A 25,661-nucleotide genomic window follows, 5' to 3' on the forward strand; every position below is an offset into this window, starting at 1 on the left:
TGCAGATAGGAGATTGATAATTAGAGGGGCTCATTCAAAGCAAAGGTGTGGTTTGATTTGGAAATTTATTGGATCATAGTCAGGTCTCTGTTCTATGCTTGCTTCTGTAAAGGTAAGCTACATTTCTCCTGCAAAGGTGTCAGTACACATTCGGCAGACATTCATATCAAAATACTTCTATCTCAGATTACATTCTCACAATGACAATGAGAGAACTGTTAAAGCCAAAGAAGAGAGTTGCCGTTTACTAATCACATCATTTGTAAATCTACCACTTGAGATTTGTCACCGTAAAGTTGGAAATGAGATTATTCAGTTTTTTGACACCCTGTGTCGCAAAACACTATTTCACCCATACTTCAAACATTAGCAGTTTCAACAAAAGTTTTTGACAGATCAGTGAAGGGTTATTTTTCACATTCCACACAGCTGACACTGAACTAGCTGATCAGTTTCCTTGGACAGACAGTTTACTTGACACATTTTAGCAGCAAACACGTTCTAGCAGCAAAGCGAAGAAATGACTATGTTTGGAACAAATGGAGTTTTAATCTAGAAAGAGATCACAGATTAAAATACCTTACGCTTAGCAAAAAGTTATTAAGTGTTCTCCAGCAGCACAGTGGCAGACTCTCTGTCATCAAATGTTAGGTCGAGCGGTTATACCATCTCTTTATTATTGATATGCTCTGTGTTCTGTAGCTATCCTTAACTATTTACTTCCTATGAACTCCTCAAATGCTTTTCCACTCAGTTCTAAACAGAACTATGCCTTTCCAAACCCATCGACATCAGAGAATTTTGAAGGGTATAACTTTTCCTCAGCATTTCACTTAGTGAATAGATGAATGTGAAGGACCTAGGCCATAACACAAGCAGGTTGTCATTCTTGCACTGCAATGTGCTCTTGAACACAACTAAAAATGACAGCCGGTTCCAACTCCCATGCTGGTGTGGGGGGGGTTGAACTGGCTTCCAGTTATCATCTGGGTATAATTCAAGATTATGATTCTTACATAAGGACATGTATACACATATTTACAAATCCACATCCACATATACAAACATACAGTTAATAATATGACTGATATTGGTGGGTACTGTGATAATATTGTTTGAGCAGGGCTACCAACCCTTGTGGGAATGGGGACTATGAGCGTTTCCCCACTTACCTGCTGCTGTGCGCTACTCTCTCCAAGTAGCGTGGGGTCCGCCGGCACTCCCCATTACAGAGGCGGCGACAACGCAGCTGCCCCGATGCTGACACTGTCGCGGCCCCTCAGCACACGACATTCCTGGCGCCTTTTGAAATGGCGCCTTTTGATGACCCGTCGTGGGGAAGCCCAGGCACCCATCAGAAATGACGCGCACTGGGAGTAGCGCGCAGCAACCACTCACCCAGGTAAGTGGGGAAACGACCTACAATACAATATAACCACAATACAACAAACCATGCAATGTATGTATTTAACTAGCAAAAATCAGCAAGTTGCATGTCAGACCACATTTATACAATTTAATAAATATCATATAAATAGCAATATTAACTCTCAGTTTGCGTGACTTACAGTAATATACATATCAATGGGTATCAACTCAACCAATAATAAACTGCAAAGTCTCACAGTGCTGGCAGGTCATCACCCTGCTCTGGCACTAATGGGGACCAGCACATCATAAATTGCCACCATGATATGTTGCAGGAGTTAGTTATATGGGAGGACCATTGCTGCTGGTGTATTCTGTAGGGTAGCTGGAAGTGTGTATGTAAGCACAGCAATCAGTTGGTTTCCATTACATTTTGATGGTTATTTCTGTCACTTACGGTATGTTGTATAATGTCCAGAACCTGCTATATATTATGGTAGATGCTATGGTGGAAGTTGCTAACAGTCCCAATTGAATTTCTCAAGGGTCTTCTTCCCTTGGGGTAGACATGACATTTAAAAAGCCACTGAGACTTCTTAAGTACAGAAAAGGCCCTTGGGAACATGAGCAGAGGAAGCATCGTTCTAAATCTGCCATAAATAAGTCAGCTTACTGTGGGGAGTGTTCTGTGCCATTGGCTTGAATATACAAGAGACTGCCAGATCCTTAATAGCCATAGTGAGGAGAAAGTCTCAAAGTTCAGTATATTTCACCAGGTATAACATTCCTGGTGTCTTGGTGGCCACTAAGAAGTTTTCCATTCAGGTGTCTTAAAATGAATGGCAGCAACACTCTCACACAGCTTCTGTTTATTTCAGTGGAAAAAATATGGAGACTCATGACTTGGGCATCAGGATTGTCCTTCCATAATCCTAAATGGCGCCAGAATCAGTGCACCAAGCCCACTTCAGCTGGTCTCATGATAAAGCCACCTCTTGGGTTTTTTTATTAACCATGCTAGCAACCACTGCAAACCTTAACGGAGATGAAAACCATGCCCTAATACTTATAGGTGAAAGTTAATATGAGAAAACATTGCTTTCTCTTACATCTATAACCCCTCTCTTTCCCCATCATGAAGCTCAAGGTAGCATGCATAGAGTTGTAGCATGTCCCCGTCCATACCCTAACAGGCTTAGCTTCAGTAAGAAGAAGAGGAAGAAGAAGAGTTTGGATTTATATCCCCGCTTTCTCTCCTGCAGGAGACTCAAAGGGGCTTACAATCTCCTTGCCCTTCCCCCTCACAACAAACACCCTGTGAGGTAGGTGGGACTGAGAGAGCTCCGAAGAGCTGTGACTAGCCCAAGGTCACCCAGCTGGCATGTGTGGGAGTGTACAGGCTAATCTGAATTCCCCAGATAAGCCTCCACAGGTCAGGCGGCAGAGCTGGGAATCAAACCCGGTTCCTTTAGGTTAGATACACGAGCTCTTAACCTTCTACGCCACTGCTGCTCTCAGGTTGCAGCGTCACGTTCCTATCAGCCAGACCATGATCATTCAATATATCCTACACTATATATATCCTACACTTCCCCCAAAAGGGGGGAAGTTGCGCTCTCTCTCATGTTTGCACTAGCTGTTCGCCATTAGCCAGATGATTATCCTAATGTGCTAGAACGATATCTAGAAGCACAGCTGCTTCAGCCGGAATTGTATTTTAGTGAATGTTAAGGACTTAATGAGAGCAGGTAATTGACTAGCAAAGTTTTTTTTAAAAAAAAATCATGTTTTGTTTAAACAATCAACCACACCGTACTTCAGTATCACCCCTCACCCTTGCTACTTGTCTGCTATCAAATCTATTTGTGGGCAGCCATTGCCTAAGAAACCACTTCCTCCGGGCTTCGAAACCAGCACTCAGAATGCATTTTGAAAGCGTTTGTTCAATTAATCTGGTGTAATTCGCAAATAATGGAATGCAGATTCCACAAGCAGCCAAGGAAAGCTATGATCTTAGTGCGGTGAACAAAACTACCAGACTTTTTATCACAAGCTTCCTGGTTCAAATAACAAAAAAATTATTTTTATCTTTTGCTCCATCAGGTTGTGTTTCTTTGGAATCACAAATCTACCATTTCTTTGGAATCACAAATCTACCATTTCATCAATCTGCAAATCTGCAATCTGAAAATCATTACACAAAGGACAATAGACCTGTTATTAAAGGCAATAATACTTGGTGTCCTCCAAGCACTATTAAGAGCATTCAAAGCATTACATAATTATGGTTAAACCCCACAACAACCCTGTGAAATAGTTTCCCATTCTGTGGACCACTGTCTGAACCAGAAACTTCACTGAGCTCATAGGCAAGAAGGTGAGAAGTTGAGATATGTTCCAGTCATCGCTACCTAACTTGATTTCTATCTCTATTGATAAGAGAATACAAACACTCACTTCATTACTCATAAAGCAAGACTGAAACCATAGGCCTTAGTACTGAGAATACGCCTGCATTTGTTTTCACCTTCCAACTTTTCACACAATTTACACCTAGTTTGGAGCAAGTGAATCTCCCTTTGCTGGTGTTCTTGCATTTCAGTTGTTCATGAGCAAGAGACAAACAAAGAATGAGTGAACCAAGGAGACATGTATTTGATTCTGCAAAATGTATGTAACTGACATGTATTTGACTCTGCAAAATGATTCCTGTAGCGCCATTTGCTCAGCTGCTGTGATGTCACAGTGGGCATAACGAGCTTTGGGGGAGACTGCTATTGGGCAGTCCAATTTAAAGATTAATCCAGCAAATGCATGAGATCATTGGTGGGCAAGATTTCAGCAAATGCATGAGATCATTGGTGGGCAAATTCCGGACTCAGTTAAACAGTGTGTATGAGAGGGCCTTAGTTGAATGGAGCTCTTCATCAGAACTGAACAGGCAAACGTTAAAGATTGGGCAACTTGTACAAAGGAATCGGTGAATCAATCTGAGACAGAGTTGTAATGAGAAGAGGGTACTGTCCTGCAAAAACTCCCCTTTTTGGAGCAAGTGATTGGCCTTGAAGCACTCATCTCTCTGTCATGGGGAAATCACGCAACTTTTCACATGCCAGGTGGCTGGCCTCCATTTTTAGACAATCACTCCCTTCTTCCCCCAAAGTATCCATAGACAGCAGCTAGATCTGGCTAAACTGTTAGTTACTGTTGATGGTCTTTAAAAGTGTTTTTTGTTTAAGGAGTCAAAGTACACTATCCGGTAAAATCAATATCCTATTAAGGCAGAAAGTGTTCTGACTATCAAAGGCCAATGAACCTAATGACTAAAAATATTAGTACCTGACACAGAAGATTAATCACACACTGTCATGCTGAAATTGGTGCAATTCTTCCAATCATTAACGTTCTGCTTGCAGAAATGTGCTTTGTTTGTTTGTTTTCCTGCTAAATGATAACCTTTTTCAAGCTGAATCTCCTGATAAAGTGAGTCCAGAAACTAGATGAGAACTGAGCTGTAAAGGTCACCTATGCTGATTTGCCTGGCATTAGACAAAAAGCATACATACCCACCCACCCCCAAAAAAGCCAGTTGGGAGTCTCAGAGAAACAGATGAGCCCCAATAGACAATGAAATATGAACAGGTATGCTTTAACCCAGGGGTAGGGAACCTGCGGCTCTCCAGATGTTCAGGAACTACAATTCCCATCAGCCTCTGTCAGCATGGCCAATTGGCCATGCTGGTAGGGGCTGATGGGAATTGTAGTTCCTGAACATCTGGAGAGCCGCAGGTTCCCCACCCCTGCTTTAACCCCAGAGAAGAAATACAGCAGTAAAGAAGCAGAATTGTGTGGTGAGATCCTTCACCACTCATATAGCATAGCAAGAACAAAACTGCTGTATACATCAGTGAATCCCTGGTTCAAACCTCACCTCTGCCAGAAACTCATTAGATGTCCTCAGCCCTTCATCTGAGGCTATAGCTCAGCAGCTGAGCATCTCCTTTATATACAGAGGGTCCCGGGCTCAGCTCCCAGCATCCAGTAGTGGTTGGGATGACAGGCCTTGGAGAAATGCTGCCCATCAGAGTAGACAATACTGACCTTGACAAATCAATGGTCTGACTCAGTAGAAAGCAACCTTATTTGCTCATCAGCAAAATGGGGATGACTATAGCAGCAATCTCCTTAGACAGTGACTGATTCTTCCAAGATAATCTGTGTGAAGAACTTGGACCACTTGGTGCCACTGGAAAATTGCATATTTTTTTCCCTCAAGCAACAATACAAATCATTTAGGACAATTAAATCTGCAAGTTTTTGACTTATATACTAGGATGTGAGACCCACTGAATTCACTGCCACTTTTATCTTAGGGTGCCTGTGCTGTAATTTTTACAGCCGTTGCACTGATGTTTACAAAACCCATCGCCTTAAAAGGGTGATCCTGTCTGCAAAACAACCCAGATTTGCCCCAGGCTGAGAGCAGACCTGTTTTTTAATTTCCTTTACAGAAGCACCCCTGAAGGAGGTGGAGAAAACTCTGACCAATGCCTACACAGTCTGAAAATGGTCCTTCAAAGCAAAGAGCAGGTGAGACCTTATGTACAGTAGCTAAGTAAACAGGGAGGTCATCTTCTTGGTGACCTTACAGAGCAACCCTAAGTGGAGTTATGCTAGCCAATGGCCCTGTGATTAACATCCTTCAGGTCAGCCAGTCTCCTATGGCAGATCCGAGGCCTTTTAGAGAATTTTGAAGCAGGAAATAAAACTTTTCCTCCATAGAGTTCTGCATTGTTTTTATCCCAAGGCATTTTTTACAACCTCAGAATATTTTAAATTAATTCCCTTTTTAAATGATTCTCTGGTTAAAACATTTTTGAAACATCTTCAGTTGCTGTGCGATCTCTTGACTGCATTTTCCACACTTTTCTGCTTCTCTGATTTTCCTCCTTGGTGTCATCTTCTAAGCTCACTCAGTTCCCCCTCACCTGTTCATTTTCAGCATTTCTCACTTCGAAGGGGGCTGGGAGGGCAATCTTCAAAGCATCACGTATATGAGAATTATAGAATGCAGCACGCAGCTGCGAAGAATTGAAGCATCAATTCAACACAGAATTTTAAGAAAAGGGGGAGTGAGCTCATGTAATGGCGATCAGGAATCATTTCGAGAGGTGAGTGTTGACATACATCGGGGGGAGGGGGGGTTAAAGTGTTTTAGAAAAGTTTTAGGGTATTTGGGCAAAAGAGTTCTCTGTGTACTTGACTTTCAGTGTACTCCGACCCAGTGTTACTCCAGTGTAAGTCTTGGACTATTTATTCATTGGGTGACACCAGACCAATTCTTGTTGTTCTTCTTAATACCGCAAAAGGTTGTTGGGAAGATAAACTGAATCTTGAGCCTTCTGAGGAATGGGTGCATATGCGCTTAAAAAAACACATCAATCCTAGAGGATGATTTTCAGTGCAGTCTTCGAGGAGGGGGGTTCTGTGGAGCTGACAAGGCCTGTTCCTGGTCAAATTCGGACTCAGGGCAGCTCCCAAAGCTATTCCAGTCTGGGGATGAACCCCCCCCCCCAAAAAAACTCCCACCATCAAAAAATGCAGTGTAGCCCATAGCCCCCCACTTACAATAAAGGATCCTCCCCCAAGTGCAAGTCTCATTCAGAAGCCACAGAGGAGGACCGGATGCCAATCTCTAGCTGCAACCAATCATCCTTTCTCTAGCAGTGGCCAGCCCAACCCCCTTCCCCAGCATCGAGTCCCGCCACCCCAGCATTAAAACAACCCCAACCACCATGTCCCCTTGTTTAGCAGGCAGGGTGTGTGGCACAGGACTCTGCCTTACCTGTGCACACTTAGGCCCCTCTCACATTATTCTTTCAAATCGGTTGTTCTCTGTTGCTGGCCCAGTTCCTTGTAAAGCACCTGCGAGGCGGGAGGTTAAAATGTCAGACAGCACGTTTGATAACCCTGTATAGCAGCCACAGCAGATGGAGCAGTGGCAGGAAACTTTCTTTCTTTCTTTCTTTCTTTCTTTCTTTCTTTCTTTCTTTCTTTCTTTCTTTCTTTATTTATTTATTTATTTATTTATTTATTTCGATTTATAAACCGCCCCATCCCCAAGGGGCTCCCCATCCCCAACTTCCTCATAAAGTCTTGGCTACCGGTGGTGGATGTTGCCGGGGTTGCTGTGGACTCTAGCATGCTTGCTATGCTGTCGGTGCTTCGCAGAGGGGCACATGTTATTATCTACCCCTATGGAACATCCATGGGGACTGGACCATTTGTGCCACTTTTGCGGCATCCACTGGCCACCACTGCCACAGCATCTCCAGGATTGCGCTGCCCCTGTCTCCAGCCTTTAAGGTAAAGGAAGTCAATCCCCTGTGCAACCACAGGCTCATTATTGACCCATGCTGACTGTTTATCATTGCCTCCCCCAGTTGTCTGTACATCGCTGGGTATTCACTATACTGACCTCAGACGAAGGAAAGGCTGAGTCAACCTTGAGCCGTTTACCAGACACCAGCTTCCACTGGGATAAAACTCATGTTGTGAGCAGAGTTTTGCAGCTTACGGCTGCACCATGGGGCTCTTATATCTCCTGGCTTAGCTAAAAACAAATCTGCACAGGATTGGCCAACCACATATCCTTTCTGTCAGTGTATATTTTACAAGTGTGGGTTTTCTGATGGTTCTATCTGATGTTACATTCACCAGTCTCAAAAACCTCCTTTCCAGAAACATGTGCTACCTACCTGCCTGAAATACTTTTGGGGGCTGTGTTAGCACCCTTTAGAAGCACAAGAGAAATTGCTGGGCATGATTGGAACAAATCCGTGAAGGAAGTCCATTGTGTTAGTGCACGATCAGCCTGTGTTTCCAGATTAAGCATCAACTGGAACCTACGCTGGCTACAAGTCAGCGGCTGGTCTTGCCAGAACCAAGCAGCTGGTCATGATTTGTTGCTTCCCATGTTATATATTTCAAACCCTGTTACCTGGAGGTGGACTGAGGGATCAAGAATGACTCCAGTTCAGAGGTGGAAGAGATTCTGTCAGCCGCCCTTCCTTCGCTCCACTTGGGGGCTGCAAAGAAGCAGCATTAGACGGAGTGTTTCCAGCAATGGTATGGGCCAGTTTATGGGTGCAACAGAATCCACGCACAAAGCTTTCCTCAGGTTGTCTGGGCTGAGAAGACAGGAGTATCTGAACCATCACCCACCCACCCATAAAACCCCTTAGGTGAAGAAAATGAATGTATCCAGAGTGTGACACCTTTCATCAAGCTCGTACTGAACCCTACAAATTCCTGTCTAAGCCTGGAGCTGAGAAATCCCCTCAAGGACAAACCCACCAGCTCTTGATGCTTGCTCTCGAATAGATTAAAAGGAGATGGTTATGGAACCGACATGCAGCAAAGAGGCAGGCCATCCCAATGGCTACCTGTTCCTTAGTTCTTTCAGCCATGCTAGCCTGGTGCTAGCCAATTCCCTACACAGCTTGTTCTTCCAAGAGCCAGCCAGATTTCTTCCCTCTGCAACCACGAAGGTAGGATACTCCCCAGGTATCCAGAGCGGTAAAACTTTGCACATTTTTTAAAGGGAGGGAGATCCTAATCAGGACTGAGTATGCTCAGTGCCCTCCTGACTTGGGAGCAGTTGAGAATCAGTGAAAGGGAACAGAGGGAGAAATTAGCCTGCTCTTGCCAAAGTATAGTATTTAGGAAGAAGGGTACATTTCCCTGTCATTTGCCCCTCCTTCACTCTCTATCAGCCAGTGCAGTAAAAAATGCTTCAAGGATTCAGAACACTCCCTATTCAAGCAGCCAACTGCCTCGCTTGGCTCTGAGTGGCAGCTTTTGGGAAGCCCTTTAAAACCAATTTCACAACTCTCAGGGCAAACAACTTAAGCAATCCAAAGTGGAAGGAAGTCCTTAATCCAGCTTTATTTCACAAACACGTTTATCAAAACAAATTATTAAATACCAGACGGCCTGTGTTTAAACAATATGCACACGATACAAACAGCAGATGCAACGAACCTGCAAGGATGAGTCGATCCTATTGTAGAAGGTAGGAAAGTAGGCCCCACAAGTCATCGCTTTATTTCTCATTCATTTTGGCTCCTCGATTGAGACTACCAGCTCATCTGCACAGCCATACAGCCATGTTGTTTAATTATCCAGTGAAAGCCAGCAAGCCAACAAATGCCCCCCCCCCCTCACCTTATGGAACAGCTGTGATGGGCAAAGGAACAATGGATTTTGGGGTTTTGTTATTTGCGGGGGGGGGGGGGCAGTGCCTTAGCAGCTGTTTCAAAGCCCAAGAGCTGTTCTAGCAGTTGGATCCCTCATTTCCTCAGCTGGTGTGGACTGTGTGGGATCCTCAGGGCTGACGGGAAGGACTATTTATGCAGTAGAGTTTAATATTTCAAACAACTTCACATACATCTAGAAAGCAGTCAGTGTTGCAGACGGGAGATTGAGAGGTAGAGGCATACCACCCAGGGGGTCATATGCAGTGGTGGGATTCAGAAGGTTTGCACCACTTTGGCAGAACCAGTTGTTAAAATAGTGCTTGTAAACAACCAATTGTTAAATTATTTGAATCCCACCACTGGACATATGGAATCAAATGTCCCTGGGCTGTGGCCATTTAGTCATCTGGGGAGCCCCACACCCCTCCTCCTTCTCCCCAGGTCCATACATTGACTTCAAGATCTGGTGCAAAAAAACATTGTTTGGTCATGGTGGGGGAGGTCAGCCGCTCAGATGGGGGGGGGGGCAGAAAACTCAGATTTTGCAACTGGCTACATTTTCCCTAGATACACCTCTGTTGAGAGGTCATCATGGTTTGATTAACCTGAGCTTTTGACAAAAGAGGCACGAACCTCACAGTACAATCCTCAGTCCACTTTCTTGATGAGAAGTCCCATGGAATGGGCCTGAGTAGGATTCTGAGTGGATCAGTTTAGGATTGGTTTCTTGGGCTGTAGCTGCAGCTCAGTGGTAGAGCATCTGCTTGGCATCAGAAGGTTCTGTGCTCAATTGCCAGCATCTCCAGTTAAAGAGACAAGATAATACGTGATGTGAAAGACCTCTTCTTACGATCCTGGAGAGCTACAGCCAAAGTAGACCTTGATGGACAAAGGGTCTGCCTCAGGATAAGGCAACTTCGTGTGCAGATTGCAATCCTTTAAAAAAAACTGGGAATGGGTTCTAAGTCCTATTTAAAGACCACCTCCCCCTACCCTAAGCAAAGATCGCTAGATGGGATTATAAGCAACCATGCAGGAAAACAGGAGGCCCTTCCCCCACCACCTTTATCTTCCTTCCAGTGTCCCCAGTGATTGAATACTTTTTCCCTGAAAGAAGGTGATCCGGGGCTCCTGGAATTCTGGCATGCAAGAACCTGATCTATCTGTGAAAATAATCAGAAGTCTTCAAGACTAACAAAATATTATTCCAAATGAAGATATTGTAGACCAGAGGTTAGCTGCCCAGATGCAATGCTCTTCACAAGGCATACAGGACGTCTGAAAAATGAAATAAAATGCAGGCTCAAGGGGGCCTTAGGACTCCCCACACAGCACAGGTGTTAGCTGACTTAGCAAATGGACAGTCTCTATACTTTTCTTTGAACTTCTTGTAGTAACGTTTCCTCTTGTGCTTCCTGAGTTTCATGGCCCGTTGACCCTGGCTGCTGTTCTTCCTCTCCCCAGTACCTGCTATATAAGGAGTCAGCGCACTGCATCTGAGGAAGTGGGCTGTAGTGCACAAACACCTACTAGGCTGGAGCAAAACTGCAAGTCTTTCAGGTGCCAATCTATTTTTGCTTACACCCTCTGGAATGGCTTGCCGGTGGGCTATTTTTGACATCATGAACATCTCCCTAGGAGCAGGCCTTTGACTGTAATATATCTTTAAAGGAATAAAAACAGAAACCAGCTATAGTATGGGCTAAGTATTGCATGGTTGGAGGGAAGAGCGGTGTCTCAGTAGTACAACATGTGCTTTGCAAGAAAAAGTCCCAGGTTCAGCTCTCTCTGTTTAGAAGATCTCAGGTAGGTGGTGTTGGGAAAGACCCCGGAGAGCTGCTGCCAGTCAGAGGAGACAATTCTGAGCTATACTCTGCCTCAGAAAAAAAAAGTTAGTGTGATCAGTTGAGGTGCAGAGGTTGAGAAAACTGTATGCTTCCGCATTAGAATATAGTTTCAAGTGAATATGAAAATTATCATTCATTTTTACCTGCTGCCTTTGTCAAAACCATTATTTGGTGCATTATTGAACATGGTATTTTGAAATATGAGCATTCATAGTTCATTGTATTTTTACTTTCAAACAGATGGGGGGAGCAGGGCTAGGTAAGCACTAGGACCCAGGCAGAGCATTCTACAAAAAAGAAGGTCCGGCATGTTGAGTTCTGTGGCAGAGGAATATACAACCGTATTAACATCTTTTTCCGAGACAGACTATAGAACAAGCAATGGTCTGATTCACTTTAAGACAACTTTGTATGTTCTGAAGTGAAATACCTCTTAGTCCAGACAGACAAATTAAATGCTCCTTCCCACACAATTAACTTGTGGAACTCTCTACCACAGCTAAAGGCCACTACCTTGGTTTTTTAAAAAAGAGAGACTGGACAACTTCATGAATGACACACCCATCCAGGCTGAATGGAATCTCCATGCTGAGAGACAATATGTGTTTGAATGTCCATGGCTGAAGAAGAGCAGTTGGAGGTAGCTGCGGTGTCCATGGCCCTGTTTGTAGGGCATCTGGCGGATGTCCTTGGGAAAAAGGATTCTGTTCCAGATGGCCAATAATCTGACCCAGCAGGGATCTCCTGAGGTTCTTTTTAAGCAATGAGGCAGTGGTATGGAACAGAAGGTAGACAGTGGTTGATGTTGTTTGCTGAAATTCTTGCAAAGAATATTGGACTAGACAGATTTTGATGTCCTCTTGTGTTCTGAAGCAAGACTGAATACTCAGAATCACCTCTTGAAGGCATAAGGCACTTGATAGGGCAAATCTATTCCTGGTTATCCTGCCCTCCTTCTACGGAGTTCAGGACAGCATAAATAACTTTCCCTGCTCCACTTTATCCTCACAACAACCCTGTGAGGAAGCTTAAGCTGAAAGAGAATGACTGGCCCAAGGTCACCCATGGAGCAAGTTTCCATGGCAGAGTGGGGGTTCAAACCCAGTCCATGCCAGCCAGTCCATCACACTGGCTCTTGATCACATCTCTTCACCCACCCTCTTTTAATTAATACCACTGTTATGACCAGCATTTAAAACTTCTCTGTTTCAGTTCTCTGCATACATTTACACCTGGGAAAGGGTTGCAAAAGGCTGCCTACCAGATGTGAAATTCTTCCTATGAAATCAAATACATTTTTCTCATCAGGGTCAGGATCGTCAGACCCAAAGATTGCAATTCCTAGAGGAGGGGGTAATAGCATACTCCCAAGTGAATGTAAAAATCATCAGCATACAAATGTCACAATTTAAAAACCAAGCTCCCTTGTTTTTTTTTTTAAAAAAGGCTCTGCCCCCATGTATCAACAGATTGTCTGAACAAAAAAAACCCTGTCAGAGTTCTGAAATGTGTTAGTTTTCTCTCTCAGATGAAAGGAGGGTTTTTTTCTACCTTTTGAAGTAAAATCATTTTTGGTCAAGCCAACTCCTCTTAAAGTGCAAGCGGAGAGAAGGTCTATTTGAAAAAAAAAAGGTCCCTACTGGTGGGGACCATTGAAATAACTCTTGTCACCTTCAATGTCCACCTCTTGGTCAGAATCCTCTGAGATGTTGGATTCGAGCTCTTCCTGGGAAGCTGGTGAGGGGGTGTACCGTGGCAGGTTGGATGACTCCTCCTTATCCGGCTCAGAGTTCAGACGGCTGTCCTGTATAAGGTCTTGATGGCTATCCCCACACTCTAGCTCTTTTTTGCTGGCTTGAGGGTTCTCCTGAAACAAAAGCTCCAGTTAGTATTTAAGCAAAGAAATACAGAACAAATTTGAACTTGAAGAGATGAAGCCACAGAATAGGAGAATAAGAAAAGGTGGGGTGGATATCTCCTCTTATCCTCTGTGGTAACAGTCCTGCTTCTCTGAGCAAAACTGGGGGTGCCACACTTGAAATGCCCACCTTCGTTGTAGTGACACCCAACATGTCATCTTCTTTGAAGATTTTTAAACAGAGGCTGGATGAACATACGTTGGGAGTGCTTCGATGGTGTGTTCCTGCATTGCAGGGGGTTGGACTTGATGGCCCTTGGTATCTTCCAACTCTATGATTCTATGTGGAACGGTGACTGAGGAGTTGAGCCAAAAAGCTGAATCCCAGGGGTCCTGAGTTCTAGTACAACCCTCTCCCCACTACACTACACTGCTTGACATTGAAGTCTAGCTGGGAAGAAAATGCTTGCAACAAGGTGAAGCGCTGGAGAGGACAGGATTTAACCTCCTTCACCCATGTGGATGTTCAGGTTTTGCCCTCCCACCTGGTTTTCTTTACATATGAACAGGAGTGCTTGGATATCGAACATGCAAGGATCAGCCCTAACTTAAGTGGTTGCCCATCTTCCTCTACCTAGCAGCATAGTCCAATTTGGGACACTCAACATAACTACTTTAAAGTAAAATTAAAGACTCTGGAGGTCTTACCATTGTGGAATTCTCCTTCTCCTAATTAAATTCACCAGTCACAATGAACTAGTCCAGTAATGACAAACCTATGACACATGTGTCAAAAGTGACATGCCACAGTGTTCTGGATAACACGCTAGCGTTCGCCAGCACCCAACAACAGCTATTGTCCTTGTTTGAGTCTGAGTTGTAATTATTGTACATTTCTTTATGTAATTGGAATGTATTTTTTAAAAAGAAATGAACATTTAAAGAATTGTTTCTCATTTGTTTGGGGGGGAGGGGGCGTGAAACACACCAGCAGAGTCAAAGTAGACATTTTTTAAAATTTTGACACTCCAAGCCCAAAAGGTTTGCCATCACTGAACTAGTCACTAATTTGTCTCACCCCTCTATGTTCAAGGAATCTTTTACTGTTCTTTCCTTTGCCTTACAAATGACCTTTCACAGAAATTACAGGAAAAGGATCTGTCAAAAAGGCAGAATCATACCCTTGTCTTATGTTAAACTGGGTCAGTGAAAACTAAGTGCAGTATAGAAGTTTAAAGGCATTTCACTTCGACTTAAGAAGCAGGTTGGTGTTGTGCAGTAGTCAGACTAATGAAAGGGACCGAGAGAGATATTCCCCATCTATGCTACAGAAGCTTCCAAAAGGTCACATGTTCTGAAATATCTGACCTGGTCTAAGATTCTCTAAAAATAAAAAATAAAAAAAAACACCAGCCCAGTTTAGTGATATTTTACAGCTCAATGCTATGCTTGTTTACACAGAAGTAAAATCTGTGTGAGTTCAATATTGTATATCCCCAAGTAAATAGATCAGAAGATCCTGCAGTTCTTTACAACTCTTAAGTAGGACAGACCGTGGTGTTACCAGAGATCTACTCTGCTTTTCAAATGGCCCAACCTTAAGTTTGCTGAATGCTTCCCCTTTGAGACTGCTTCAATATGCAGATTTGGGGCTTTTACCTGATTCTCTATCCTTCTCCTATTTCCTTTTACTTAATCACCAACTTGGGAATTTGGGTAGGTTCTAATCAAAAGGATACTAATACTCCTGGCATGAATTCTAGCAAACCAATAGGGCTGCTTACAACTTTTAACCACCGAAGAGGCTGTTTTTGATCCTTCATCCCATGCTCAGAACCATGTGATGGAACCATCCTGTTTCTGATGCCCTGTCCCTTTAATAAAGGTTTGGTGTGATGAAATTTGTTTCTCTGCCATTTCTTCAGGTTAAGTTTCTATGAAAGGGACAGTTTACCCCAGTCTTGTTAGCAACCCTCTCCCCTCTCCTCCTTAAATAGTGTCTTAATGTATATGTTTGTTGGGACAGAGAGTCCTCTTCTCTTGCCCTACAGAGCATCCTACAGGTGGATGGCTACTATTATTATGACATGAAAGAAAGTATTTTATTAAAACCCAAGGTATCCTGGAAGAGTGTAAATGATCCTCCGTAAATAAAATTCCAGAGCTATAGCTGATAAAGCACACCCTGGCTCCACTGAGCCACTGAAATCAAAGGCCTGGCACCCACTGGTTCAACAGGTACTTTTGGTCTCAATCCCAAGCAAGTTTACAGGGGAGGGGGGTTGCTTTCTGCCGCCTACCCAAAGCCCTGGCTGGAAGTGGAATGGCTGGACCAGGTAGTTTCGGGACGTGGAGGGGGGGGGGTGTCTCTCCCACAGCCAGCTCTGGTTTCCAACCTTCTGCGAGGGAATTGGGCTGTTGCGGAGGTGGGCGCCTTCCCAAGCCAGGCCACCACCTTAACCCGCCTCCACCCGCCCCGCAGCAGCCCAGGGGGTCCAACCAGCCCCGCCCCCCCCCCGGGGATGGGGGCGGGCGGGCCTTGCTAGAGCAACCGTGGAAGCGGGATGCTGTCCTACCTGCTTGAGGCGCCTCCATTTGGCCCGCCGGTTCTGAAACCAAGTCTTGACCTGGAAGGGGGGGGTGGGAGGACGAGAGAAACAGGCGCGTTAAGGGAAGGAGCCGCGGCCTGCCATCCTGGGCCCGATTCTGTGCTGACTTCCTCCAGTCCAAGCCCGTTGAAATGCATGGGTTTAGAGCGGAGCGGCTCTCTTTAGGATCGCGCTGCCAAGACGCCTCTTCCGGGCGCCCAGCCGGCTGGCCCGCGCGGTCTGCTTGCTTGCGAGGAAGCCAGATCGGAGTCTTTTCTCCGAAAAGTGACCCCTGATGGAAAGGAGCAACCTGGAATTCAGCCTCTGAGCCTGCAGAGGTCAGACGGCGCCAGACAGGATCGCTCAGACATCGAATCCACCCCCAAAACCGATTTAACCGGGTCAAGACGGTGGCCGCTGAAAGGACTACCGGCAGCTCCGTCGGAAGGAACCGATAAAGCTGGTGGGATGGCGCGGGTGGCAGCAACCCCGAAGCCCCGAGATCCAATAAAAATCATAGCGAAGCCAGAAGTGGACGAGCAGCCACCCTGCCTGCCCCAGGAATAAACCCCATCAGGGACTCGCTCATTCATTCGTTTATACCCCATTCCCAGGGCTGGATTAAGACCTGGAATGATTATGGTTCCCCCATATACACTCTACCCCACGTACATGTAATTCAAAATAAAAATAATAGTGAACTGTTATATATCTATAACAGCAGAATTTTTGGCCACATTGTTTTTGAGGATATGATTAAACTTTAAATTTTAAAATCCAGCCGAAAACGTTTTGTAGCGTACATAAAGTTAGAAGTAAGCAACAGTAAACATTGTTTTGCATCTTTGATTCGTGTACGCTTAAATGCTACTTCTCTTCAAGGCACGAAAGCAAAGGAAGAACAGACGTTTTGTGTCGTACAAATAACGATATTTATTCATTAGAATAAATTCATTAGAATAAATATTTATTTATTATTTATTATAATAAATATGCTTTGTATTATTTGTATTAATGAATAAATATCATTATAAATATCCTCTTGTATCATTATTTTTCATACAAATAAGGTTTATTCATTAGAATATAAATACATATTCTAATGAATAAATATTGTTATATGTATGAAACAAAATGTCTATTCTTCCATTACTTTCTTGCCTTGAAGATACGCAGCATTTTAACTTACACAAATCAAAGATGCAAAAAAAACTACAAAAAGTTTTCTGCTGCATTTTTAACTGCAAAATCTTTGATCATATCCTCAAAATTAATCCGGTGTAACAAATCCACTTCAATACTTAGCAGAGATAAGGAGGGGGGAAACCCTCTCTGGACCCTCTTGACTTGAGACCCTAAAGCATAGGTGTCAAACTCGCGGCCCTCCAGATGTTATGGACTACAGTTCCCATCATCCCCTGCCAGCATCATGCTGGCAGGGGATGATGGGAACTGTGGTCCATAACATCTGGAGGGCCGCGAGTTTGATACCTGTGCCCGAAAGCACCTGGTTCTGTTGCTTAATGGTTCATCCAGGGCTGCCCATTCCCTCCCCAGGCGGATCCAAATCCAAAGCGCACAGCTTCCCCGGGCTTGGCCAAGAATGGGGAGGGGGGGATGCTTGCCTGGGGGGCGGGGTTGGGCCAGGGGCTGGGGGAAACTAGGGCCTCACCTGCCTCTCGCTGAGCTGCAGCATCTTGGCCAGGCGCTTCCTCTCGGGCGGAGACAGGTACTTCTGGGTCTCGAACTTCTTCTCCAGCTCCAGCGTCTGGTCGTTGGAGAAGCGCACCTGGCCTCCTTTGCGCTTGTGCAGCGGCCTCTGCATGAAGGGGCTCCACAGCAGCGGCTTCCCTGCGGGAGAGACAGGGCGGGCACCGGTTGGTAGGGTGGTGGGTGGGTCTGCCCGCACGGGAACCAGGACCAGCTCTCGGCGCGGGAGTATTGCACCCCCGGCAAACTCGCGATCGCGCCAGTCCGCACCTCACCGGAGTAGTTTTGTTCGCTTCGTCTCTAGAATAGAGCGGGTCAATGCTACTGCTTAAATAGGGTCTGGTAGACATACCACAACTGGGTCGCTTCACATATGATTCCGCACGGCATATTTATAAGGCGTTGCAACTCGTTTTCCCTAGGGAGGACTTTAGAATCCAGTTGGAGCAAGCAACATGGGAGAAGTAAGCAGATGTCACATACTTTAGGCATGTCGTGAATGCGCAGTTTTGAAAGCATGCCAACTTTACTCCCATGAATACGTGTTATTCGGTTCGAAAGAGGGGGGGGGGGGCCTTGCTCAAATCCTGAAGGTCTAGGAACACCAAAACGCCACATACACACTACAGGGGTCAGTGCTATCAGTCACAGACCAGGAAAGGGATTTGGGCGTCTTAGTTGATAGTTCCATGGGAATGTCAACTCAGTGCATGGCAGCTGTGAAAAAGGCAAACTCTAAACTGGGGATAATTCGGAAAGGAGTTGATAATAAAACTGCAAGGATTGTCATGCCCTTATATAAAGCCATGGTGCGACTGCACTTGGAGTACTGTGTTCAGTTCTGGTCGCCACATCTCAAAAAGGATATTGAAGAGATAGGGGGGAAAAGTGCAGAGAAGGGCAACGAGGATGATTGAGGGACTGGAGCACGTTCCTTATCCTAAGATAAAAAGCAATCCTCATGCATTTGCTTACTCTGAAAACTGAAGGAGGCCCCACGCCAAAAGTCTGCTTAGATCTCACCTAGTTTGGACATCCCGACTTTATTCATAGGTAAGCTCTTGGAGGGAGGGGACCGCTCCCTTGAATTTCTCTTACTGTCCTGAAAGGACTGGATTTTGGATGGGGGTCTCTCTCAAAAAAGAGAGCCAAGTTGGCAGCCGAATTAGATTTGTTGTTAATAATTTACACCCCTCTAATGGATTAGATGTCAGCATAGGAGCGTAAAACTAAGGCCCCTTCCCACATACAGAATAATGCACTTTCAGTCTACTTTCACAATTGTTTGCAAGTAGATTTTGCTATCCTGCACAGTAAAATCCAGCTGCAAAGTGGATTGATAGTGCATTATTCTGCACATGCGGAAGGAGCCCAAGAACCCACTACAATATGTGTTTTGGTAAAGCGGAGGGTTTGGGGGTCAGAGATGCTACAAATGCCTTTTGTGAACACTGCTGCAGAGCACATCAATGCTCAGGATACCTTTATGCACAGCGTAGCCTGATTTAAGGAGCCGATAGGCCTTGGCAGCACCCCCATTGGGGCCAGCCTCCTCCCAAAGGACAAGTCCTCCTCCCCCACCCCCCCATATTGTGTATGTGTGTGTGCTGCAGTCACAGTCAACTCAGGGCGACCCGAAGGTATTGGGAGGTAGTTTGCTGTTGCCTGCCTCCCTGTGGGCTGACAGAGGTCTGAGAGGACTGTGATTGGCCCAAGGTTACCCAGCAGGCTTCATGTGGAGGAGGGGGGAATCGAACCCAGTTCTCCAAATTAGAATCCGCTGCTAAACTACTACTTTTCCCCACATTTACAGCAGAATGCCTCTGGTCTAATCTTCAGTGTTTTCAATAGAATTAGGCTAGAGCAGGGGTGTCCAACTCTGGTGCCTCACATGTTCATGGACTACGATTCCCATCAGCCCCTGCCAGCATGGCCAGTGGCCATACTGGCAGGGGTTGATGGGAATCATAGTTCATGAACATCTGGGGCACCAGAGTTGGATATCCCTAGCAACTCTGCCTAGGATTGTACTTTTAAGTCTGCCTTGCCTTGAACACGGTCGTTTTTCTCCTCGCCTCCTGGGCCGACCCCAGTCGACTGCTCTGCGCCCCAGCCCTAAACACTAACTAAAGAGCCCCGCGGCTTACCTCCCATCCAGACCATCGCAATATACCCCCCTCCCTCAATTCCTTCTGAAACAGCCGCCGTCCCTTTCCCGCACGAAAAAGATTCACCCTCGTCCCCATTTTGAGACGTCCGGCAGTGGTTAAGTGGATTCATTGGGCGGATACGGTTTAAATATAACTGCATAATATCAAAACCATAATGTTATACCCTTTCATAACCCAACCAGCGCTCACGGTTAGCCATCCTTTAAAGCCATCACGATGTAAAATAATCAATACAGTGAATTATTGCTTTAAATATTCGCGAATCGCCTTTCTCTGCACTGTAGGTCCAAGGCGGCTCACAGCAGACAGCCAAACCCAGGGGTGATGAACTGTCACCCGCGCGCATGCAGAGAAAATGGGCTCCTCTTAACGATTGAAATTGGTCTCCCTTGCTTAAAGGGGTTGGGATCGCAAACCTACGGCGGGTGGTGGGAATCAACCCTTCTGCAATCTTGCACCCTACTACCGTTTTAGGTTTGGTTTCAATCGCATCTTTCCTGCGAGGAATAGCCGGGCACCCCTCCGCTCAAGCCCGTTCAGCTGAGAGAACTATACAGGCTCAAGATCGCGAGGGACCGCCCTAGGGAGACTTTCCTCGGATTAGGGTCGCCCCGTGATCTTGTGAAGGCCACGTGGAGCTTTGGCGCCCAGGCCTCCAGCAACACTGGGCACTGCCAAGGACTGAGACGCGTAAAGAGCGCGCGCAGAATTCCCCGACCTTTCCAGCCTCACTCAGCCTCGACCTCCTCTCGGATTTGTACATCAGCCGAGCAGAGGACAGTTAAAGCTACCCCGCAACGCGCTCTGGCAACACTTCCGTCAATGTGTTTCCTGTTGGCCTCTCTCACAAGTAGAGAAAGAGCCCGAAGCCTCCCATCCTGCGCTGCCACCCTCGAGAAAGGGGACCGGAGGAGTCTCTCTCATCTGAAGCCACTGTCATCTCCCGCGACCAACCACCTCTTTGCTGGTCTCCTGCCTCCTGAAGAGGTTGCCACTGCCATCCTCCTTTTCCACTCCTCCATCCAGCCCGGGGCCTTTTCTGGCACTTTTAGGGACCCGCCAAAGAAAGATTTCCAGAGGAACAAATCTAGACTTATTTTCCACCTCCAAAGAGTAGTTAGTGATCAGTGAGTTAATAGAAGGGTTGGGATATGAGTGCCTAGAAATGTCAGGACAGGCGGTGTAAAGCTCTTTTAGATAAGTAAAAAATAAATTGTCAAAGGCTTGCACGGCAGGAATTGTAGTGGGTTTAAATGCCAGCCACAGATCCAGGATAGAATGCTACTGGAACACGGCCATACAACCTGGAAAAACCCACAACACCCTAAAAAATAAATCGTATTCACCCAGACCACAACCACCGCAATCTCTCTGTCCCTTAAACCCGTTGGGAGTCTGCAACCCCGAGATAAACACTTTTATTTGGAGTCCTTGGGGGGTGGGGGCACCGATGCAGAAGACCTGAAATAGTCTTTTTGTTTTTTTTTGGGGGGGGGGTTCAACTTCTCTGGGAAAACACAACACTTAATTTAGGCGCGATTTAAAACTCAGTTTACTGTCTTTGTATCTGCAAAAACGGTGAGTTTTTCCCCAGTCAGATCACTGGAACTTTTTGTCACCCATGCCCGTAGCCAAGCAGTTACTCCGAAGTTACTCCACAGAACTTTTCTCATAAATATATTGGGATCACTGGGAGCAAAGAAGGGAAGCAACAGTGAACTGGAATTGCATCCCGCTTATCCTAAGCGCTTTCTTCAGCCACCGGAATGGGCAAGCGTTGGAATAACGCCGTTTTATTTGGGTGCAATTCTCTTAAGAGAAAGCCAGACCTACACAAATCGGTGGGATTTATTTCCACCTAAAGTTTACCTGGCAACTGTCATTATATATTAGTAGCAGGCGCTCCCTGCATATTGCCTGAGCTGAGCAGCACAATTGTTAGGTCAGATTAGGGTCTCTCAGTCGCAGGTTCGAACCTCCCCTCTGTCTCTAGGAAGCTTGCTGGGTGACCTTGCTGGGTGACCTTGGGCCAATCACACAGCCTGGATCTAACCCATCGCACAGAGTATTGTGAAGGTGAAAAAGGAGAACGATGTAAAAAGCTTTGGGTCCCCATTGTGGAGAAAATGAAGTAAATAAATAGCGTTCCTTGGTGTTACTACTTTTCTATAATCCTTCTCTAGATGTTTGTTGCGGCAGCGAGTCCTCTTGCCTATAAACCTTCTGTGTAATCCTTAACACGACTCTGCAAAGATCCAGTTACTTAGGCAGAACTAGTTTATTGAGTAGATACCAACCGATTTAAGTGTGGCTCCAAATATTTTGAGATCAATGAACGTCCTTATGCCTTACCGACCCTTTGTGGTTCAGGGCAGCTTAAAATCCCGCGTCAATGGTCTATAGCCAGTGCGCAAATCCCACAGCTCGTCTCTCTGCCCTGTCTGCTCAGAGTCGCGCTGCAGTTTCCACCCTAGAATAAATAACTTGCTGCCGCCTCTGATCTTTGAACACGGGCGCTTGGAAGTTTTTTTTCATCGCCGCTGGGGGATTCCACGCGTGTTCAGGGCTGCGGCCCAAAGACAAGCGAGTGCAGGAAACGTGCACGAGGAAGGCACCTTAAAGCCCCTGGGGCCAAATCCGCCTCTTTGCTATCTCTTTAATGGGAACGTTTAACCTAAACGATTTAAGTGCGCACGTGTGAATGAGTGACTGCGACCACGAAGCTGGTTTAAAATGTAAGTCACTGGATCTCGGGGTCAATTTCCCCAATTCCCCCAATCTGTTATAAGGGGGAACAAGAAGTCTAACATTTTTTTAAAAAAAACTGACAGCCAGCTTTCCAAGGAAGTGTCAAATGTGATCAGGGGAGCAGCTCCCCCTCCCAAGGGGGGGCACCTCTGACCAGCACCTCTGACCCGGATTCCTGGCAGCGGGCACAAGCCGCCTGTACTCGCCCCCGGCCCCTGGTACCTTGACCGAAAACTGCTTCTTAAAACGGAATCGTCATCGCGCTCTCCCTAACAGACACCCCTGCTAGGCAGGCCGCCGTCCTTCCCACAGAACGAGCCGAAACTTCCACGCCAAGGCAGTCATTTCAGCAGGACTGATGGCCAGCAAGTTAAAGCAATGAAACCACACGAGTTGTCACCACCCCCCTCCGAAGTCCCCAAATCTGTTTCCTTGGCGTGGCCGGGAGGCGATGGGACTCATAGACCCCCTTCCACACATGCAGAATAATACACTTTCAATCCACTTCCAATGCACTTTACAGCTGTGCGGAATAGCAAACTCCACTTGCAAACCATTGTGAAAATGGATTGAGAGTGCATTATTCTGCATGTGCGGAAGGAGCCCTAAAGCTCCACCCGCTCAGTGCGCTCCTAAACCAAGTACCTCCAAGTTTGCTTCCAAGTAAACCTGCGCTGGATCGAAGCCTCGCGGCTGACCACTCAGCCGCTGGCCCGACCCTCCCTTCTCCCTCTGGGGTGGAGGGAGTGCGATTGTCTGTCTGTCCGCTGTCTTTGAAAATAGTGCTATTCCAGGTTTTTGTTTTTCTGGTTGCATCAGGCTTCAGTAATTCCGGTTTAAAAAAAAACAACCCGGCTGGTTGGCTTGGCTTGGCTTTCCTTTCTTTTTTAAGGAAGCCCCGGGTTATTTTAGCTGTCATAAGGCCCCGTCCCACACAGAGGAAATGAACAATATCAGAAAAACGGATCCGGGCTATCAGAAGCCGAGTGTTTCCTGAATTTGTCTGTATTGAGGATGTCGATAAAATAATCAGCAGTGTGCACGACTCCCGGGGAAGAGCCGGCCCCGGGCGGCCAGGAAAACACTTAGCCGCTTCTGAAACCAGATTTACTCCTATCGAGAGCTCAAGATATCCTGTATGGACGGAAAGGGTCAGCCAAAGCCTGGCCGGACGGCACGAAGGCAAAAGCAATCTGGGGGGGGGGGGGGGGAGAAACCCAGACAGCTCGGGGAAGGGGGGGGCACCAGAAAAACCCAGTAATTTTGAGACGCCTTCCCCAGATCTCGATCTATTTTTGGCTCCGGAGTGACTCCGGTTTGGTTTCAAGCGGGACTCCTGCCAAGAGTGACACCCGCAAACCACCCCGAGGTCTCGGTGTGGGCCGCCCACGCCCTTGCTTTGCAACAGATCTAGGCCGATCCGAGGGGTTTCGCTCCCCCACCCCTTCCCGACCTCCCAAAAGCACATTTCCTTAAAACAAGGACCGGACTCGCCTGCCCCGCGCACGTCGGTGTGAGTAAAGGCCCTCAAACCCGGCGCGGCTGACTTCCGAGTAAAGGCGCCTAGCCTTCCTCTGCTCGGATCGCGGCCCCGCGGCAGACGGGTCGGGAGTCAATCCAGCCTAGGCTGGCTTGCAAACAAACGGGAGCGGCGGGGGTGACGAGCGCTTCGGCGGGGCGCAACCAGTCTCCTCCCGGTTTATTCAGCAGGGTTTACTCCTCGGGATCGCAGCCGCAGCCACTGCAGACGTTTGTGATCTCCAACCCAAGGCCGGCGGCAGGGCTGCGCCCGGGGCCTCCCAGCGACCGCACCAGTCGGGCTAGGGGCCACGGTTAGACCGCGGCAGAACCGTCCCTTGGCCGCAGCCCCCTGACTTCTAGCCCCACTCCACCCCAAGGCTGAGAGACAGCCCCCGGCTGGGAGCCTTCTAGAGGCGCCGTCCTTTCCAGCTGCCCCAGAGACTGAGCGGGGGCGGGGGGGGGGCAAACCTTTGCCCATGGAGAGCCCCGACAACGGCTAGGCGCTAAAGCCGACCTTGGAGCGCGGAAGGAGAATCTGGGCAGGGCGGGTTTGCTCGGGAAAACTTCGCTCTCCGCCCCCCCCCCCAGAAAGAAGCCTGCCCCCCCCCACCCTTTTTGCATCTTTCGGAGGGTCCCTGCCCAGCCCCTATCTTCCCACCGCGGGGTCCCCTTCCTGGCCTCCCCCCCACAGGGCGGTGCTTACCCAGGTGCTCGGGTCGCAGGAGGGCGTGCGAGTAGTCGCCGAGGGCCCGGGGGAACGGGTAGAGGGGGCCGCCGGCGGGCGCGCCATAGGGGCCGGGGGCGTAGGAGGCCAGCGGGTGCGAGAAGGCCGGGTGCAGCGGGGTGGGCTCGTAGATGGGGGTCCGGTAGGAGGCCACCAGGCTAGTGAACGAGGAGTTGGGCGAGGGCAGGGTGGGCGGCGGCGGCCCGGGGGTCCCTCTGCTGCTGCTGCCGCCGCCCAGGATGTTGTCGATGTAGAAGGGCGTGGGGTGCACCGGTTGCAGCAGTGGGGTGGGCGCGTACAGGGGCGGCCCGGTCATAGGCACGGGGGCCTGGAACTGCATGGCAGCTGCAGCTGCTGCTGGTCCGCGCAGGGCGCTCCGTCTGAGGGTCCCTCCCGGGCTTCCCCCCGCCCTGCGGCAGGTTTCAAGCGCAGGGGGCGGGGCCGCTACCTCCCTGCCCCGTGGCTAGCCAATGAGCTCCAAGGCAAGGGACGAGGCCACGCCCCCGTCCCAGCACACACACACACACACACACACACACACACACACCCCGCAGCCCCGTGGTGTCAATCCACAGCCTCTGGTGGAGCCACCGCCGGGCGAGTCCACATGCGGGGGGGGGGAGGGGGAGGGAAGAGAGCGCCCGTGGCCGGACTGCCCGTCGAACAATTGCGGGAGATGCTTTAGCACTGCTGGTTTGTGAAAGGGGGCGGCAGCGGCCTTGGCTGCTCCTGGCCTGGAAACCAAGAGGTGGCCTCGCTCCTGCGTCTTGTTGTCCAACGCCGAGGAGGCTGAGCCCTCGAAAAAGCCTCTGAGCATGTGTCGAGTGCAACCCACCTGACGACAGTGCCCGGAGGGCCCTTAAGTGAC

At 47.5% G+C, this 25,661-nt stretch overlaps 1 protein-coding gene across 1 annotated transcript; it reads right to left on the reverse strand.

The window, feature by feature from the left end:
- Window positions 1-11,707: 11,707 nt before the first annotated feature.
- On the reverse strand, window positions 11,708-25,151 carry HHEX (hematopoietically expressed homeobox). The gene is made up of 4 exons (XM_048506252.1): window positions 24,773-25,151; window positions 17,592-17,770; window positions 15,908-15,958; window positions 11,708-13,340 (listed from the first exon to the last, which is right to left on the reverse strand). Exons 1-4 carry the CDS (start codon window positions 25,131-25,133, stop codon window positions 13,110-13,112), a joined length of 822 nt encoding a protein of 273 aa, XP_048362209.1. The 5' UTR covers window positions 25,134-25,151; the 3' UTR covers window positions 11,708-13,109.
- Between the last annotated feature and the right edge of the window lie 510 nt (window positions 25,152-25,661).

The sequence above is a fragment of the Sphaerodactylus townsendi genome, linkage group LG08 (genome assembly GCF_021028975.2).
Source record: "Sphaerodactylus townsendi isolate TG3544 linkage group LG08, MPM_Stown_v2.3, whole genome shotgun sequence".
NCBI classification, from domain to species: Eukaryota; Metazoa; Chordata; class Lepidosauria; order Squamata; family Sphaerodactylidae; genus Sphaerodactylus; species Sphaerodactylus townsendi.